The sequence below is a fragment of the Embiotoca jacksoni genome, unplaced genomic scaffold (assembly GCF_022577435.1).
Source record: "Embiotoca jacksoni isolate LCO1_2020_lvr unplaced genomic scaffold, fEmbJac1.0.p SCAF_23, whole genome shotgun sequence".
Taxonomy (NCBI): Eukaryota; Metazoa; Chordata; class Actinopteri; family Embiotocidae; genus Embiotoca; species Embiotoca jacksoni.
The window spans coordinates 4,805,097-4,823,226 of record NW_027185374.1 but is presented as its reverse complement, the minus strand read 5'-3'; the positions used below and the strand labels follow the sequence as shown (position 1 = coordinate 4,823,226).

Below are 18,130 nucleotides of genomic sequence, written 5' to 3'. Positions count from 1 at the left end.
CTCAGGTAAAAACACTTCTATTTTTTTGTTTTGTGATATTTTTCCTGCTCGTCCAAGATGTCAGTTTATTGGTTTGTAAGGTCAGAGTTTAAAAGCCTCAAGTGAAGGCATCTCTAGTCCTTTATTTCCAAGTCCTCATGTATTTATCTTTATTGAACACTGGAGGGCGGTGCAGTCTAAAACTGAAGAAGGTGGATGTTGGCACTGGCTCTCAGCTGGTCTATCAAATATCTACCAAAGGTCACCACTGCAACAGTGATGGCACTGTCATATTAATTACAGTGTTCACTGGAAGAGTGATTGGGTACAGACCTGCACTTCACCCCATACAACAGGTGGTCTTGCTTGAATGTCAGTGACGGCCCAATCACGGTCAACAAAACCAGGTCGACACCAACAGCAAGTGTCACAGTCTCTCGCTTAACTACCGAGATATTTCGACATTAAAAAAAAAAATCAGTAGGGCATCTTTTAGCCGGGGGACCTGTGTGCCAGTGCAATGTGCTGTCTGATTGGTGTGTGATCCTTTGTAACTGAGGATGTCCACTCGGACGAACACAGTCAAACAATCCGAACAGGTTGTCCCCTTCCCCAGATGCCTGTCAGAGGGTCTGGTGGATGATGACCACTCCTGGGCTGTCTCAGGTTTCTCACTAGTGGGCCCAAGTAAGACGCTGTCCACTCGCACTTGACAGTCAGACACTTTACATGCTTGGAGAGTGAAGACACAAGTTCTCGAAGGGCGCAGACTTGTGGACTCGTCTCATCTGCTGAGACAACTGCAGCTGGAAATCAAACACATTATGGAATCATGACATCGTCAGAGGATGGAGAAGAGTTCGATGAGGCTGTTCAGCACGATGACACCACCTGGAGCTGGGTAAAGGGATTTGTAAATCCTCTGCATGTGTGAAAGAAACATAAATGTGGGTAAATGAAACCTGTTTTGTGTCTTTCAGCTTTCCGCTTTTATCTTTTGTTCTGATTAAAACTGAACATGAAGAAAATATTCAAAACAGCTTTTTAAAGTCTTGTAAGTGGTTCTCAGAGCAGAGATGGTGTGAGCAGAGCGGGGGGGGGGGGGGGGGGGGGGGGGGGGGGGGTCACTAATCCCCCACGTAAGATGATCTGCTCCAACTGGAACTTGGGAAGGGGCAGGAGAAAGGGGAGTGGAGGGGGCCACGAGAGGAGAGAAGCTGGGAGGAGTAATGGCCTGATGGATCAGGTGATCCTTTTACCCCCTCTAAATTTAGTGTTTTTTCAAGAAACAGTTATGAGACGTGTTTAAAAAAAAAAAAAAAAAAAAAAAAAAAACTATTTTCATGAATGACTTCATTCTCTCCTTCATTTCACAATCTAAAACCATAAGTCAAATAAATATTTTGCTCAAAAGTGTTTAAACCTTGCACTGTTACTCATAATCTCACTCATTTTGGGTAGTTTTTCTTTTTAATCCCTGAATCCAGGTTTCTGTGAAGTCTTATGACTCTTAGGTCAGAATAGCCTGAGCCAATCAGTGGCCTTAATATCAAGCATGTGGAAAAGATTATGCAATACGGTTTTTTTAAACAATGTGCCTTTTCTGAGTTAGCTGAAATGACGTCTAATCAGAGTGATGGGTGCTTGTACGTGTTGCGTTTGATGACTGGATGCAAAGAGTGCAGAGTTGGTCAAGTTTTAAACCAAGTGACTGCTGCATAGGAGCAGTCAGCTGATAACTACTTTTATATATTCAGAGCTGTGGTTGGCTGAACAGTGTGAGACCACAAAAGCCAAGAAATTCCTCTCAGCTGAGAGGGAACATTTTATTTGCAGAGCCAAAAAAAAGGTCAATCTGGGCCTCTTCTGATGATGTGTAAATGCACATAATGCAACCAAACAGCACCATGTGTGTGTTTGCTTTTACTCTGCAGATAAATGTTGCTGAGCAGGTCAGTGAAACTGTCAAATGTCAGCTTGTTTCTCATCGTCACACCACTGACCTTACATGTTGTAAATGAAATTGCTATGGTGCTGTTTTTGTGCGCACAGTATTCAGTTCTTCCTGGCAAAACAGTTTGTTCTTTGAAACATGTCAGTTAGAGCAGCTGTGTGGCTCATATATCCTCAGAGAACCCAGTGAGTCAGACCTGGTGTCGGCCTGTCTCCGTGGAAATCAGCATCGGCTGACCGCTGCTGGTGCTGGAGTACCAAAAAGTGTGTCACGCCTGGTGTTCAAAGGATTGTCAGTGGATTTACTTGATGAAAGGGACTGTTAATGTCGTATTTATGAGTTCATCGAAAGTCTCAGCGTGGGGCCTGCGGGCTACGTTTGGCCTGTACTATCTTTGTTTTGGCACACTGCGACTTTTGACAAGCTCGTGTTTATTTTCACAAACAGAAGAATATGGCTGCTTTCAATTTTTTACAACAATTTCTGCAAAATAGTAAAATTACTATGTTGCAGATTAAAAAGAAGTGCTTTAATTATTTTGAAATTTCAATTTAGACTTTTAATGCAAATTTGGTGTAAATATTAAATTTTAATGAAATTTATTTTCACATATTATGAGCATTTATTTTTGGCCTGCGGCCCTCCATCTGTTGAGTCTGTTGATATGTCAGTGTCACTTGCAGGGTCAACTCCCATTTGTGAGTTGTTTTGTTCGCTGCAATTAAAACTGTGATCATTAATTAAATGCACAGATCCACATTGTGTATTCAGGATGTGATAAAAGTTGTAATCGTTGTGGCAGTTTCTCGTAGTTTGTTAAACGTAACAGAAGTTATGCTGGAGAGAAAAAAAGAGCTTCCTCATAAGTATGTATGCCTATTTTTTCATTGTGTGAATTCTAAATGTACATTTAAATGTAGGCTATTTTACAGTGACAAAAAATGATCAATGAAAGGGACTAATTAGAGCACACCTCGTATTTCCTAGAGCCAAAGATGTCAATCCAACTGCTTGACAAAAGTGTAAACCACGATTCATTTTACATAACCGAACTTGTTATGCTGTAAAAAGAACAACAATCCCGCAAATTCAATCACTCATAAAACGGCTGAGTTTTAGCTGAGGCTGCTTCAGGGTCAGCAGTTTAACGAGACACAGTTCTCTGAACTGAAACAAAACGCACTGAACCTGCACAACCACAACGCACACACATTCAGACACACACAGCCGGAGCAGTAGCCAATAGCTGGGACACTATACAACATAACAATAACAATCTGCACACTAGCTTTTTTTTTTTTTTTTTTTTTTTACTTCATTTTATTAACTTAATTCATTGTAATGCTGTCCTCACACGGCAGTTTGAACATTTCAAAAGTATTCGAGTCACACAAGATAACTACACTCATCGCTCAGTGTTGCTTTGATGGAAAAACCCGAACAAAGGTGAACATTCTTCCCCTTCTGGTTCAGCCTAGAGAGAGACTGCAGCACAATCTGGAAAAACAATTAGGTCCCGTGCACACAAACACACATTCTCTCTCACACACACACACACACACACACACACACACACACACACACACACACACACACACACATTGAACCAGTTCTGGTTGTAGTGTGGCTGCACATGAGACTGTGGTAGCGTGTACCCCATCCAAGAATTGATGCATAGAGGACTCGCATGACCAATTATAGTTTTGAGAGCAGTTGGACTTTACTTGAGTAGTTCATTTTATGCTACTTTATACTTCCACTTCCACTTCCACTGCCAAAAAAAACCCCCCCACACATTTCTGTATCTTTGTTTTTTTTCTTCTTTCCTCTCCCAGTCGTAATCTGATGACCCATCACATTCATCTGCTGTCCCTGGATATAAAACCGAATATAAAGTAGTTCAAATTGGCTCCACCTGCAGCAGCTACAACAGAAACATGCTGCTGTGTCACTGATACTTCACTATCAATAATCTAATGATGACAAATATAATAATATATCTATCAAAGGGACCAAACCAGTACTTCTACTTCACTACTTTAACTACATTTTGCTGCTAATACTACTGTACTTAACCAGCATTTTTTTAACCAAAGTTAGGACTTTAACTTGTAATGAGGTATTTTTTTTCATCGTATTCGTACTTTTACTTGAGCACAGGATCTGAATACTTCGTCCACCATATATAAGTTTGCTTTTGGCAAAAATGTATCTTTACCATTCATCATAGGGAATCTGAATCCTATATGAATTAAAGTGCATTTACATTAGGGCTTTTGTTATTGTCTGTTCAGTGTGTCTAAGTTTAACTTGTGTATAGCAGGAATAGCTGTTATAACAGACATTAAATGTCTTCCTGCCACACAGTCTCTCTTCCCTGGAAGGTCTCGCTCTATAACAGCTAACATGGCATGTGCTATTAGGCAGGGCTGTGATTGGTCGGAGAGATCGCCTCACCGCATCAGACTCACACCTAGTGACTTCAAACGCTGACGTAGCCACGCTGCTTCCTGCCGTCACAGCACCCTGGATACCTCAGTGCTCTTCAGACTGGGACATGTCGCTTACAGGTTTCGCAGGGGGGGGGGGCACTTGTAGTTTTCAGCTTGTCAGTCACCTCCATAAACTTGAATGTGTATTTTATGAACTTGACCTGATAAAAGCGGCGTCCACTAACAAATAGAAATGCACGTGAAAATGCGACAAAAAAAAAAAAAAAAAAAAACACGCCAAAAGCTGTTCCCACTTCGAGAGTACGAGTCAGCTGTGTGCCCATAAAGTGAGAAAGCCGCTATGTTGCTGGGCTGTGTGGTTTTGTGTCGCCGCTGTGGCAGCTGTAACGGTGGTGCGTCTGGAAACTCAAACAGCTCGACGCTGATTGGCCAATAGCGGGGTTTTCGCTGCGGGTGACGTCACGGCCCACAAGGCTCTCCGTCAGACAGAGTAAAGAGACAGTCTCGCTCACAGGGAGGAATGAGTACCGCTTTCACTTAAATAGTCGTTTTTTTGGTTTTTTTTGGTATCTGTGAGTAGATGACAGCAGATCAGGGCCGTATTATTCTAAGACAACACCTCTACCGGGAAACAGGGAACGCTTCTATAATGTCTTATTGTGTTGTTCTTCGCCGCTGAGGACACGCTGGTCCCTGTGTGGTGTTAAAGCCCGCCAGCATATTTCAGCTCTTAAAAGGTATGTGTCTGTTTCATATGGTTGTGTCCGCACCTGCCTGTTTGATGATATGGGTGATGTAGCCTACTGACTTATGTGCTCTGTACATATTTGCGTCCTTAAGCATGCATCATTCATATAACATTTTCTATTTGCACCGTGAGGATGTATGAGTCAGCTATTTACTCACATCCAATGGATTTTTAATAGTTTTTCTCTTTAATTGTGCGTTTTGAGAAGCTGATTGGTTGTTAGTGTCAGATATATGTATTGTCGGGTGTCTTTCGAATCTTCCACTTACAAGCCGATGCTTTTATTTTCTTAAATAATTGATTTTTATTTTGTGAGGCACATGGGGATATGTCTGTGTAGTTATGTGGGACTAATGAGACTTGGTCAAAATGAAAGACTCTCTGTTCATACACGCAAAACATTATCTGCTGAGTGGCCCAGACAGATTCCTGTCTGTGGCAAAATGTTCAAAACTGCAGCTTGTAAACACATTCAACTAATGAACATACCGCAATTTTGCAACATTAGTCACGCGTAAAGCTGGACTGAAAGTCAGGATTTGATTTGATCCCCTCATCCAGCTCTGCTGTTGCCAGTGTTTGGACAGACCTTCTTCCTCATTTTGTTTCATCACTAAAACAAGGCGGTCTATTTTTAGATGAAGCTGCTCTGCACCATACAGCAGCTTTTCACAACAAAAGTCTCTGAGAATCAGCTCTGTCTGCCAGCAGCCTTGCAACTCAATACCTCGGTGGGAAACTCGATTAATAATGTAACACGGTGAAGGTCATTTACAAGACGTATTTTAAGATTCAGCTTGCAGATTCGTCTGCTGCTCTAAAATTAGGGCCCCTGTTCTTCTGTAAAGGGGCCTCTTCTTCCTAGTCACACGTGCTCAAAGGGGGTGTTTTGTAAGAGAGATGTGTTGGCATTGTTCCAACCCTTTCTTCACTGGAGCTGCAACAATTTAGGGGCCCACTGTCAACTGAATCAAGGTCAGCCCCCCTCTCCATCCCCCTTCTGTTAATAGTTAGCTCCAAGGAGTTTTCAAAGATATACATATGGCAAATGTAATCAAGTCAGGGTCTGGGGACAGCAAAGATAAGGTTGAATGAACACTCTTGATTTCATTCATTTCCTCACCTTCCTTACTTTATTTACTTTGATTAGAGATAAATATAATATGCAAATCTTCCTTAATGTAGAACTGATGGCAGACAAAGAAGTAAGTTCATTACATTTGTTTTTAAAGGGAGCTCTAATCTCATTTCATTGAGATGACACAGACAACCTTTATTGCGTATAGGAACCTGGTTGAAAATATATTTTCAAAACAAAATGGATCAGTCAATGCCTTCAGTTGTTTTCCTGCCATGCTACTGTCAAATCAGAAACAAATTCTGTTTACAGTGTACAAAATAAAATGAACTGTCTGTGGCTGCTACGCAACAATACAAAGATGATCGAGCATATATACTCAGACTGATGAACTCAGTGTCCTTTCACATTTAAAAGAGGTTTGCATTGTCTGTGAAAACATTGCTGTCCCTGATCTCATGACGCTGTGGTTTCGCTCGGCCAATAAACACCACAGAAAGTTATGACGCCACCTTCGTCGGAGTGATTGCGACTGGTCTAACTTAGTCTGCCTTTTCACCTCTGATGTCTGGGGTAAATGGAAAACAGTTGGATAGGATTTCCAGATTTATGCCAGAGCGGGAGAAGAGGGCAGGGAGGTCAAAGTGGCAACAGGGTCCTTCTACAGTATGTAGGCCACAGATTGTTTTGGGGGAATTACAAGAGCACTGAATAGGAAGCAGCCTCCATTTCCTCATTGTCTATTACACATATAGAAAAGTGATTTTTAGATCAGAGTCACCCCATTTCCTCTCAAGCAGAGTCATACGTCATCAGAGCTTTGACAGCCAACGCCGGCTCATGAACACCTCGACAACCATAAACACTTTTGAAGGTTGACCGAGTTCAAGGCTTTATTAAATCTTTAGCTATGGAGCTTCGTAATCACGACTCAGTATCATTTTTAGGCCTTAGACATGGTGATGTTGCTAAATAATTTCTCATGTCCTTTCTTGTCCCTGCCTCGTCTTCAACCCACCAGACCCGTCAGACCATGAACTACGTGGGCCAGTTGGCAGGTCAGGTGTTTGTCCAGGTCAAAGAGCTGTACCGAGGCCTCAATCCAGCCACCCTCTCTGGTTGCATTGACGTCATCGTAGTGAGGCAGCCCGATGGCTCCCTGCAGTGCTCGCCTTTCCACGTGCGCTTTGGCAAGATGGGCGTCCTCCGGTCCCGAGAGAAAGTGGTAAGGCGATCAAAGCAAGGTATCTATTTTTAGGGGGGAAAGTTTGTTCAGCTCTTACTCTCCCCCGCTTCACTCCTCTCTCCTCCAGGTGGACATGGAAATCAATGGAGAGCCTGTGGATCTACATATGAAGCTCGGGGACAATGGAGAGGCGTTCTTTGTGCAAGAAACAGAAAATGATCAGGTAATGATCAGGAAAATTACTATGGTCATGACATTTTGTCATGGATGGATATAATAAAGATGGTTAATCTGTCTTAATTTGAAGGACGAGCAGTGAAGTGCTTTACTATACCGAGGATGTTATTTGAAGGGTAATACATTTAAATGATTCAAATAAAAACAAGATTCAAATGAAATCACATCATTCCTGCCTCACTGACATCCTAAAACCAAGACACACCCATGTTTATGAGCGGGAAGCATTATCCAAACTGTTTTCCTCCTTACACGTCGTCATAGTAGTTTGAACAAGTTCACGCTGTGTGCAGAGTTGGCACCGCAGCCAGGAATTTTTTCCTTTCCTTTTGCAGACTTGCTCTGTTCATCAGTGAGTCCTGAAGGCAGCATTTCCCAACCCTGGCTCTCTGACCTATATTAAATTGTGTGGCCCTAAAACTGAGGATAAATCTAAAGAGTGAAGTTTCTTGCCAGAGAAATAAGTATTTCAGATGTTTTATTGGTTGTGAATTTGGCTTTACTGTTAGACAAATGGCTGAAGTTGGACTAGTTTAATATATTAAAGTCAGAAATCCTCCATTCTCTCTAATTTTACTTCAATTTTTTTTATGTTTATGAAGCCTGTGAGAGCCATCCAAAAGATCCTTTTTATGGAAAAATAATTTCCCCTTTTTTATGGAAAGCTGGCTTTTCCATTGTTTTCATTTGGTTTTCTGAAGTTTTGAGTTGCAGATTGAAAGAGTCAAGTCACATGTAACGTCATGATAAAATGCCTTTATTTCTGCTATTGTATACACACGAGGAAGTGTGCAGCCACATAAACAAGCAATAAAGCACTGAAGCCGGGGAGGGGGGGGGGGGGGGAGGGGGGGAGCGCTCCAACAAGGAAAGTGGGTGATTTATTTCCCCCAGAGTGGGGTCAGATTACCCGGCTGGAGCGAGGAAGGGAGGAGCATTGTGTCTTGGAACCCATTTTCTTGGCACAGGGGAGCAAAACGTGAGGCAGTATTGTCAAACCACAAATCATACGGTCATAAAAGTTTTCTTCCCTCTCTTTCTTTTCATATGTCTGCGTGCACACACACACACACACACACACACACACACACACACACACACACACACACACACGGTACACATTTACACTACCCTGTACCAACAGCAGGACACCCTCCTAGAAAGCCTTTTTCTTTCCTAGAAGGAGCGATGAGGAAATGGACTTCGGAGAACGGAGGAACAGACTGCTGTTTCTGATTGGCTGTTTCATTCTTTGGCACCCTTTCATTTCAAGTTTCTGCAAACAGTTTGGCAGTGACTGGGCACCTTTGCCTCACGTTAAACTCATGCAGTAAACTAACAGTCATGATTTAGTGGGAATTTTTCCAAACTTTAAGATGTACTTTGAAAGTGTTGATAAAAGGATGCCTGCCAGGCAGTGTTTTTGATGCCACGTTTTTGATTAAGTTAATGGTTTCATGTTAATGCCAGAGATAATATGGCTAGTTGCTCAGTCACATGTTGTTTTGTCTGGATAACTTTCAAATAAGAAAAACAAAATGGTCCTCTGTGTTGCATGTAGACACTTAATTTCAATGCAAACATTTAGGATTCGTAACATTTAAAAGTCTCAAGTTCACTCAAAATTCTACACAGTTTCTATATGTTGAGATTCTTCGGTGTCAAGTTCAAGAAATCCCTCACTATTTCACTACTTCTGTTTCTGCTCCAAACAGGAAGTGGTTCCCTTCCACCTGGCCACGTCTCCCATCCTGTCAGACGGGGCCGCTCTGATGAGCTCCTCCCTGATGCTGGGGAAGAGCTCCGGGCCGCCCATACAGACCCTGGGCGCCATCGGGAGCAACGGGGGAGAACGGCGGCGGGGTGATGAAGAAGAGGAGGAAGCGGAGGAGGAAGGCTCGGGCGGACAGCATGAGGAGGATCGGCGACTACTCGGCGGACGAGGACATGTTCACCATAGACATCAGCTCAGACGAAGGGACGAGAATGGGGAGCAACAGGTAAGAAAGGATAGAGAGGAAGAATGGAAGTTTGTGTGTGTGTGTGTGTGTGTGTGTGTGTGTGTGATGATGAGGATGAAGGAAATTAAAAAGGAATTGGATAACTGTTGGGAAATACTGGAGGAAATACACAGAGGATACACGTGACAGTGTGAGGGAGGGGTGAATGGGTGGACAGTGAGATAAACAGCAATTCATCACCAAAATGAGCTTTTGAGAGCAGCTGCAAAGAAACAGGAGTCTGCCAGGCAAGAATGAACAGACTGTAGTGGAGAAGCCTTCTGCTGTGGCACCGATACACACACACACACACACACACACTGATAAGATGCTTAAAACCATATGGAAAACATTATGTCTGCACTGTGATTTCACAGGAAACGTCCTCACTGCGTGGTTTTTCTTTCATGTCGTGCGCTGTGCAGTATTCAGTGTAAAACATTGATATCGTAGCTCACTGCATGTCTGCGTAGAATTAAATACAGCAGCATCTGTAAATAAGTGCCCAATAATAACACATATTCTCATCTGTGTGAGGGGGAGGGGGGGTCCATTACATCTGAATTCTGGCTCCTCTCAACTTTACACGGGTGTAAAACAACACCAGGTTTTTACATTCTCAGAATCCCACAGAGTGCTGCAGCTTCTGGTATTCAGTAAACAGGATGGTTGTATACAGAGTGTAAACAAAGGAAACTTTAACTGCTTCAAAACAACATTTCTTTATGCGCTTTTGGGTATATATAGGCAAATTATTTTGATCTTTTTGGAAGTCATATTTTTGCACAATATCAAACCATCATGCAGGTTGGAAAAAAAAAAAAAGGCACAGATGCCAGATTGACAGCAGTCTCAATGGGCTGCAGGCGTATTGCAAACCAGTTCAGGCATGCTGTGTGGTTCTTGTTATGGGAAATGGGAGGAAAAAGGAAATTTCAAATAACAAAATAACAGACACTACATTGTATGGAGTTAGACTGTGATGTCTGTGCGTGTGTGTGTTTGTGTGTTACAGGCCTTCTGCTCGGGATGTCTTGAGAGAGGAGACAACAGTTGGTTCGACCAGCGGGTCTTTCACACAGACTGGCATCTACACTCGTTCAGATGGGGACTGGAGCCCCATCCAGAGGTGCTCCACTCACACAAAATCTACACTCACCTGCAGAATATTTAGAATAAACCGATGAATAACTTTTATTTATCACCTCTTCCTCTCTCAGCCCCGGAAACTTTCGCCCCACCTCTCCCAAGAGTGACTCCGAGCTGATGAAGATGTCCGACGCAGACAATCAGAACCCAGCCATGCACTGGGCATGGGGAGAGCTGCCACAGGCCGCCACGGTAGGAAAGCATCCGCTGTGAACACATCTGATTATCTGTTGTAGGTCGAGTGCTGTCAAAGTTGCAGTATTCTCATCATCATCCTCTTTCCCAGCCGTCCTTCCTCCCACTGAAGTCCAACTCTCCGCCAGTTTGCCCTGTATCCATCCCCGTATCTAAAAGCACTCACTTCCGTGTGATCACTCACGAGATGTCTTCAGAACAATGCGGTCCCTGCTCTGAAATATCAGCGCTGCGGCTGCTGATGCCGGAGGGGACGGTGGTCACAGAGGAAACAGTCGTCACAGTCGGGATGGAGTCCGAACCCTCGAGGATGGAGTCTCAGACAGCGACTTCGGAGACGCAGGTCACAGCAGCGGGAGGCGTGGCGGCTCGTATTACGGCCGACATGGAGGAGACGCTGCCTCGTCCGCCGGGCAAGACAGACTCCCCATCTAAGAGAAAAGGTAACAGTCGATATTGTTCCATAAAAAGCCAGTTAAACCAGTTTTTCCCTCGGGGTACGATATCGCTTCCAGATCTCTCAGCTGTATTCCTATATTTGGCTTGTGGTGGTATTTTATTTTCGATGCACCACAAACCAAATATCATTCCATGCTTTGTATCAGGGTGAGCAGCTGCAGCTCAAAATAGTAAATCAACAGTGATCTAGGTGCTAACCGGGACAGCTAAAAGAAAAATTATCTTCTAGTTTAATTTTGCACTGATTTAATTATGTTAAAAAGACATATTTACATCAGTAAATTATGCAAATCTCTGTCTATTAACATAAACATGAACACAGACAGGAAATTGGATTTGGTTCTGACGAAGACGCTTCACTTTTTCAGGCTAACTCAACAGTTCATAGCCACCATAAAGATCCATCCGCAGTCTTTTTCATAGTGCATCAGGCCAAACACTGATTTCATTTTTCCTGTCGAAACTGAGTAGGGAAATAATTTTTTGGATGGATAAACCACAGCTGACGGTTGATTTCACATGGGCCTTTTCTATGTTGCAGACAAAAGGAGCCGCCATCTTGGCTCTGATGGAATTTACCTGGATGACATCACCGGGCTCGAGCCTGAAGTGGCAGCCCTTTACTTCCCTAAGAGGTATTTTGACAGACACAAAAGCGTGTGAAGGATGCTTTAACTCAGTGGTACCTCTGAACTGCTGCCACTTTCTGGTCCACATAATCAATGTCTCCTCCTCTGTAGTGGCAGCGGGGCAACAGCGAGGAGCATGTCTGACCCGGGCCTCCACAGCACCAGTTTGTCTCCGCAGTCGGTCAGCTCTGGAGGAGACAGCGGAGTGGACAGCTACTGTGACCACATGTCCGACCTGCCATCCATCGCCATCTCTCTGTGTGGAGGACTCACCGACAACAGGGAGATCACGAAAGGTACATCATTGATCGACACGACGCGACTCCCTGGATACGCTTCACGCACCGTGTTGTGAGCTGTTGAACATGACACGTGTGTTTTTGCCTTCACAGAGCAGTTTCATGAGAAGATCATCTCCTATCAGCAGTTCACAGAGAACCCGTCCGTCATCGACGACCCCAACTTAGTCGTGAAAATTGGCTCAAAGTAAGACATGCTCACTTAGATTTATCTGTCACACACTGCAGCAAAAATAACAGGCCTAATGGATAGTTTTTATCAAATAAATTTGGCTGACAGTGTTTTGATAGAAATATATATATATTTTTTTTCCTTAGGTACTATAATTGGAGCACTGCGGCTCCGCTTGTCCTGGCTATGCAAGCCTTTCAGAAACCTCTGCCAAAGGTAAAAGACTACAGAACACACAGCACAAATACTAATGAATCTGTATTACATGAAAAGCTTTCCCCCTTCTGTCTGAAAGCGGTACTGCATTATTTATGTCTGAATCTCTGTACAGATCTCTTGGATATCTCTTCTATTACATTACATTATACTTAATGTGTGATCTATAACCCTACAACCTTACAATCTTCTGTAGCTGCAACTATGGACAAACATGCACTGAATCTGTGTTATTTCGGCCCTCAAGTTGTCTTCCTCTGTGTTCTCTCCCTCTCCAACTCCATCACTCCCCCCTCCTCCACTCCTTCGGTCCATTCATCCATTTATCAGTTCTCTTGCCTCAGTTATATTCACTCAACCTTAGAGTTCCTTCTCTGCTGTCTGACTGGTGTCTTGGGCTACAGCTCTGTATGTCAGAGTCATTTCAACTCTATTACTATCTTGTTTGTTCATCCATTGTTATGTTTTTACTTCCTCTACCTCCCTCGTCCTTCCTTCTCTTTCCATCTCTCTTCCCCAATACCTGCTCTCTCGCTTTATTTTCCCCCGTCCCAGCCGCAGACACATTCTTGATTTATTTAGTCGATTCATTCATTCATTTAATTGATTTATGGTCCGGTTTGATTTCAGTTTTTTGTTTTAAGTGTATTTTTTTATGGCGTTGTGTTGTTGTTGTTGTTTTTGGGTTGTGCGTACCACTTCAGGCTGCAGTGGAGAACATCATGAAGGAGAAGATGCCCAAGAAAGGAGGGAGGTGGTGGTTTTCCTGGAGAGGCAGAAACAACAGCGCCAAAGCGGTAATTTCTTATTTTCTGTTGATACAGTCAGAGTTTCTGGAGGAGGTTGGAGCTTATTTCACATATTTCTGTGTCATTTGTTCAGTAAATGAGTATGAAATTGCTCTTGTAGGATTCGGCCTCTGAGCTCGGCGCCTGTGGCTCTGCTGAGCAGATCGGGAAAATGACGAGCAGGTAAGAAAACACTCCCACCACAAAAAAAAACAACCTCACTCATAATTTAACGGCTCATTTCCAACATTTAACGATCTGTTGACCCGTCCGACGACAGACATAAAGAAGAGTCATCCTCGAGTGATGAAGAACACAGGGCAGCCATGCAGAGCTCTAATACTCTCCAGTCAGATGCTGGACTCACATCAGGGGGCGTGTCTTATAAGAAAACACTCCGACTCACATCAGAGCAGCTGGTGAGGACACAAATTTGGATATATTTAAAACAATCCCTCAGACTATTACTGTAAGAATAAACTCTGAGTTGGTTTTCATGTATTTTCTCTCCTCCCCAACCCTCCCTCCATCCCCTCCCCTCTCGCTCGCTCTCTCTCTCTCTCTCTCTCTCTCTCCCCCTCTCCCTCTCTCTCTCTCACACACATTTGCATTCACACACACACACACACACACACACACACACACACACACACACACACACACACACACACACACACACACACACACACACACACACACACACACACACACACACAGCTGTCTCTTCAGTTGCAGGACGGTCCTAATGATGTTATGTTCAGCGTGACCACTCAGTACCAGGGAACCTGCCGTTGTCAGGGCACCATCTACCTCTGGAACTGGGACGACAAGATCATTATCTCTGACATCGATGGAACCATCACCAGGTGTGTGATACGTGTGTTTATACACTTTTACCTTTTATTTAAATTTAGTTTGGCGTGAGAACCGGGTGGATACAGAAATGGCTCCAAATACAGGGTCATCTGTATGCTGATTTTTTTTTTTGTGTGGCCTCAGTTACTATTTAATGGCTTGGAGGGTTCAGTATGGTAAAGTAAAGTCTCCATAGCGGTTTGTCATATTTATTTAATGTTGCTTATAAAGCAATTTTTTTATTTGAAGATTAAATGCACAGCCTCATGAATGCAAATATTTAGGAGAGCGCGGTGGTAAATATCTTTTAATCTCAATAATTTTATTTTCTTTCAACCTAAAATTAACATGATTTCCGATCTCGTAGGCTAAAAAAAATTGTCCAAGAAAGTCATTCTTAACAGTATGTTTGAGACTAAAGAATAGTCCCTCACATGCTCCAATGTCTCTTGTTTGTCTTTTTGTGCCCAGGTCAGACACTTTGGGTCATATTCTGCCTACTTTGGGGAAAGACTGGACTCACCAGGGAATTGCACACCTCTACCACAAAGTCAGCCAGTAAGCACTACTTCTTTTTAACACTCTATTGTCACAGTGTTTTTTTTTAATGAAACATTAAAGCAGTGTTTAAGCAAAACATAGAGGCACAAATTGCAAGAAATCTTTTACATATATTATAGCAGACAGGCAAAACAAAACTCTTCAAATCATCTGAATAATTTACAAGCATACGTGATTGTAAGTGTTATCACTTTGTATTCATCACATGTTGTTGTTCTCTCTATATTCATCTCCTCTCTCTCTCCATCAGAAATGGTTACAAGTTCCTGTATTGTTCCGCTCGAGCCATCGGCATGGCAGACATGACCAGAGGTTACCTCCACTGGGTCAATGAGAGAGGCACCATGCTCCCCATGGGCCCCGTCCTCCTTAGCCCGAGCAGCCTCTTTTCAGCTCTGCACAGGTAATTCACACACACAAACACACACTCTTCTAAATCTACACGCTCTTGTCATAAAACAAACTGTTTCAAAAATCAGGGGAACCTTCAGTGTTGTAGATTGATTGTGTTTTTTTTTTTTTTTCCGTGTGTGTGTTTGACAGGGAGGTGATTGAGAAGAAGCCGGAGAAGTTTAAAGTGGAGTGTCTCACGGATATCAAGAACCTCTTCTACCCCAACAAAGAGCCGTTCTACGCAGCGTTTGGCAACAGACCGACGGTATACACACACATCTTCACACATTATGTACAGTATATTTAATTTTATGAACTTATCAAACACACTTTGGTATAAAAATCAGTGATGGGAAATCAATGCCATTTATATGCTACTGTATATTGTAGGCAAAGTTAACTTTTGATAAATCTCTAACTTTAAATCCCTTTTTTCATCTTTTTATATTTGTAGGATGTATTTTCCTATAAAGAAGTAGGAGTGCCACTGAACAGGATTTTTACAGTAAACCCTAAAGGAGAGCTGGTGCAGGAACACGCCAAGACCAACATCTCATCGTAAGTCCTGCATCCATCTCCATTAACTGTACTACAGTATAATGATTTCATCACATTCATGCATCTCACGAAAACAACCTTCCTTTAGTTATGTGCGTTTGGGCGAGGTGGTGGACCACGTGTTCCCTCTGAAGATGCGAGCCTCCTCCTCCGACTTCCCCTGCTCAGACACCTACAGCCACTTCACCTACTGGAGGCAGCAGCTCCCCCGGGTGGAGCATCATGGAACTACACCTCCACAGACTCCGGACCCCAGCAGCTGACTACCTGCGGCCTGATCAGCCCCCCCCCCCCCCCCGGAAATGGTTACATGCCTGTGATATTATTGTCGATTTTTATATCGATGATGGAGCACTTTTTGTAGTGCACAGCAGAGAGTCAACCTCAATCTGCTGTGAGAAGTCTTAACGCACAAGATGGATATAATTCAGTGCACTTTTATCTAAAGATGGCCTCTGTGGTCATATGACTAGATGTATGTATATAAGAAATAATAGTAATTTATTCAGGCAGCTTAGCACAGATGTTATTTTGGAGGGAGTGTTCACATTATCTCAGTCGCTATTTATCCACACAGTTGTATTCTGTATTTAACAGATACGATGGCATCTGTTTAGCAGTGCTCATGTCCATACGGTGCATACCCCAGAGAGCAAGTTACTTAAACTTTTGCCAAATACTCGATTTAAAATATATTTTCTTACTCATGAACTTTTTCACTGAAGACTCAATCAGCATGGAGATGCAGCTCCATATATGCAGACTAGTTTTACTATGTAGCGTTACTATGTGTGTGTGTGTGTGTGTGTGTGTGTGCGCGTGTAATTTATCAGTCTGTTTGAAACTGTTAGTTATATAGTGCATCAAAATGTATTATCAAACTCAGTAAATGAATGACCATATCTATGTAGCTTTACAAAGGTACGCTGAATGAATATGAATTGTTAAGACAATGCAATGCCAAAAAAGAACAGAAAAGCACAACATTTAATTGCCATAACCATTCGCTTCCTCTTTAAAATATATCTTTACCTGCGAGATCATGTATTTTATTTTTGTATCCGAACCACTGTGCATGTGTTGATGTCATTTCTGTGGTGAGCTTTGTTAAATGTATTTTAATTTTCATCCATTCAGTTACAGCTCACAGAATAACACCTGACTGTTGACTATCTGATCAGAAACTCACTGATACTGTAGAAAATGTAGCTTACACCTGTGTGGTTCTTTTACTGTAGCTTTACTCCCATCACTTGAAGCAAAACCCACATCTGGAAATCTTAATCAGACTCTCTCGGGCGTAGAGAGGAGAGTAGGCCACGGTGTTAAAAGGAGTGTTTGACCTTTTTCTTTGTAGCAGACTCATGAGAGATCTTTATTTCCCATAATACTACAGATAATATGAGGTCATACTCAGTATAAAAGTGGGGGCTGTTATCATAGCAACCTGCTGCTGAACGTATCAGCTGATTGTATAATAGCAATGAGCCTACAGTTCAGTTTATGAGAGATGTGTATGTCATTCTTTAGCAACGCTATTATTCTTTCCATGAAAGAGCTAAAATAGCCTGAAATGGTTTTATTTTTGCCTTAACTGTGAGCATGATCAATAATTTGCTCAGTTATCTTTTGACCAGTTCATTGTTAAATTGGTGTAATCGAACTCAATAAAAAAATACTTTGGTACTGCAGAGAGTGTGCGTGTTCTTTGTGTTACTTTTTAGAACAATCACAGCTTTTTTTTTGTGCATTTTTTGCAGAGTCCATGAGCCAATCTTGAAATTATATGCAATTAATTTGATTATTTGTGTAATTAATTAATACAGTGATATATATATAGTATTAATGAACATTTTCAGTGAGAACTTTTATAGTACTAGAACAGAAGGGAAATTACGCAACTGTGCACCACACGCATAAGTGATGCTTTATCCCAGTCTATGTATCAGTCTATGTATCAGACTGTGTATCAGACTATGTATCAGACTGTATCAGACTATGTATCAGTCTATGTATCAGACTGTGTATCAGACTATGTATCAGTCTATGTATCAGTCTGTGTATCAGTCTATGTATCAGACTGTATCAGACTATGTATCAGTCTATGTATCAGTCTACGTATCAGACTGTATCAGACTATGTATCAGTCTATGTATCAGACTGTGTATCAGTCTGTGTATCAGTCTATGTATCAGACTGTGTATCAGACTATGTATCAGTC

The 18,130-nt window shown here is 42.4% G+C and overlaps 1 protein-coding gene across 1 annotated transcript; it reads left to right on the top strand.

Annotated features, from left to right (window-relative positions):
- Window positions 1–217: 217 nt before the first annotated feature.
- lpin1b (lipin 1b) lies at window positions 218–17,595 on the top strand. Its single transcript, XM_069158368.1, is given in 21 exon segments — window positions 218–880; window positions 7,234–7,437; window positions 7,526–7,621; window positions 9,351–9,479; window positions 9,481–9,635; window positions 10,651–10,764; window positions 10,856–10,976; window positions 11,071–11,422; window positions 11,980–12,073; window positions 12,179–12,363; window positions 12,460–12,553; window positions 12,685–12,754; window positions 13,459–13,551; window positions 13,664–13,725; window positions 13,823–13,961; window positions 14,260–14,408; window positions 14,869–14,955; window positions 15,209–15,361; window positions 15,502–15,616; window positions 15,806–15,909; window positions 15,998–17,595. Coding segments are annotated over 21 exon segments (2,760 nt in total). The 5' UTR covers window positions 218–811; the 3' UTR covers window positions 16,173–17,595.
- Window positions 17,596–18,130: the final 535 nt, after the last annotated feature.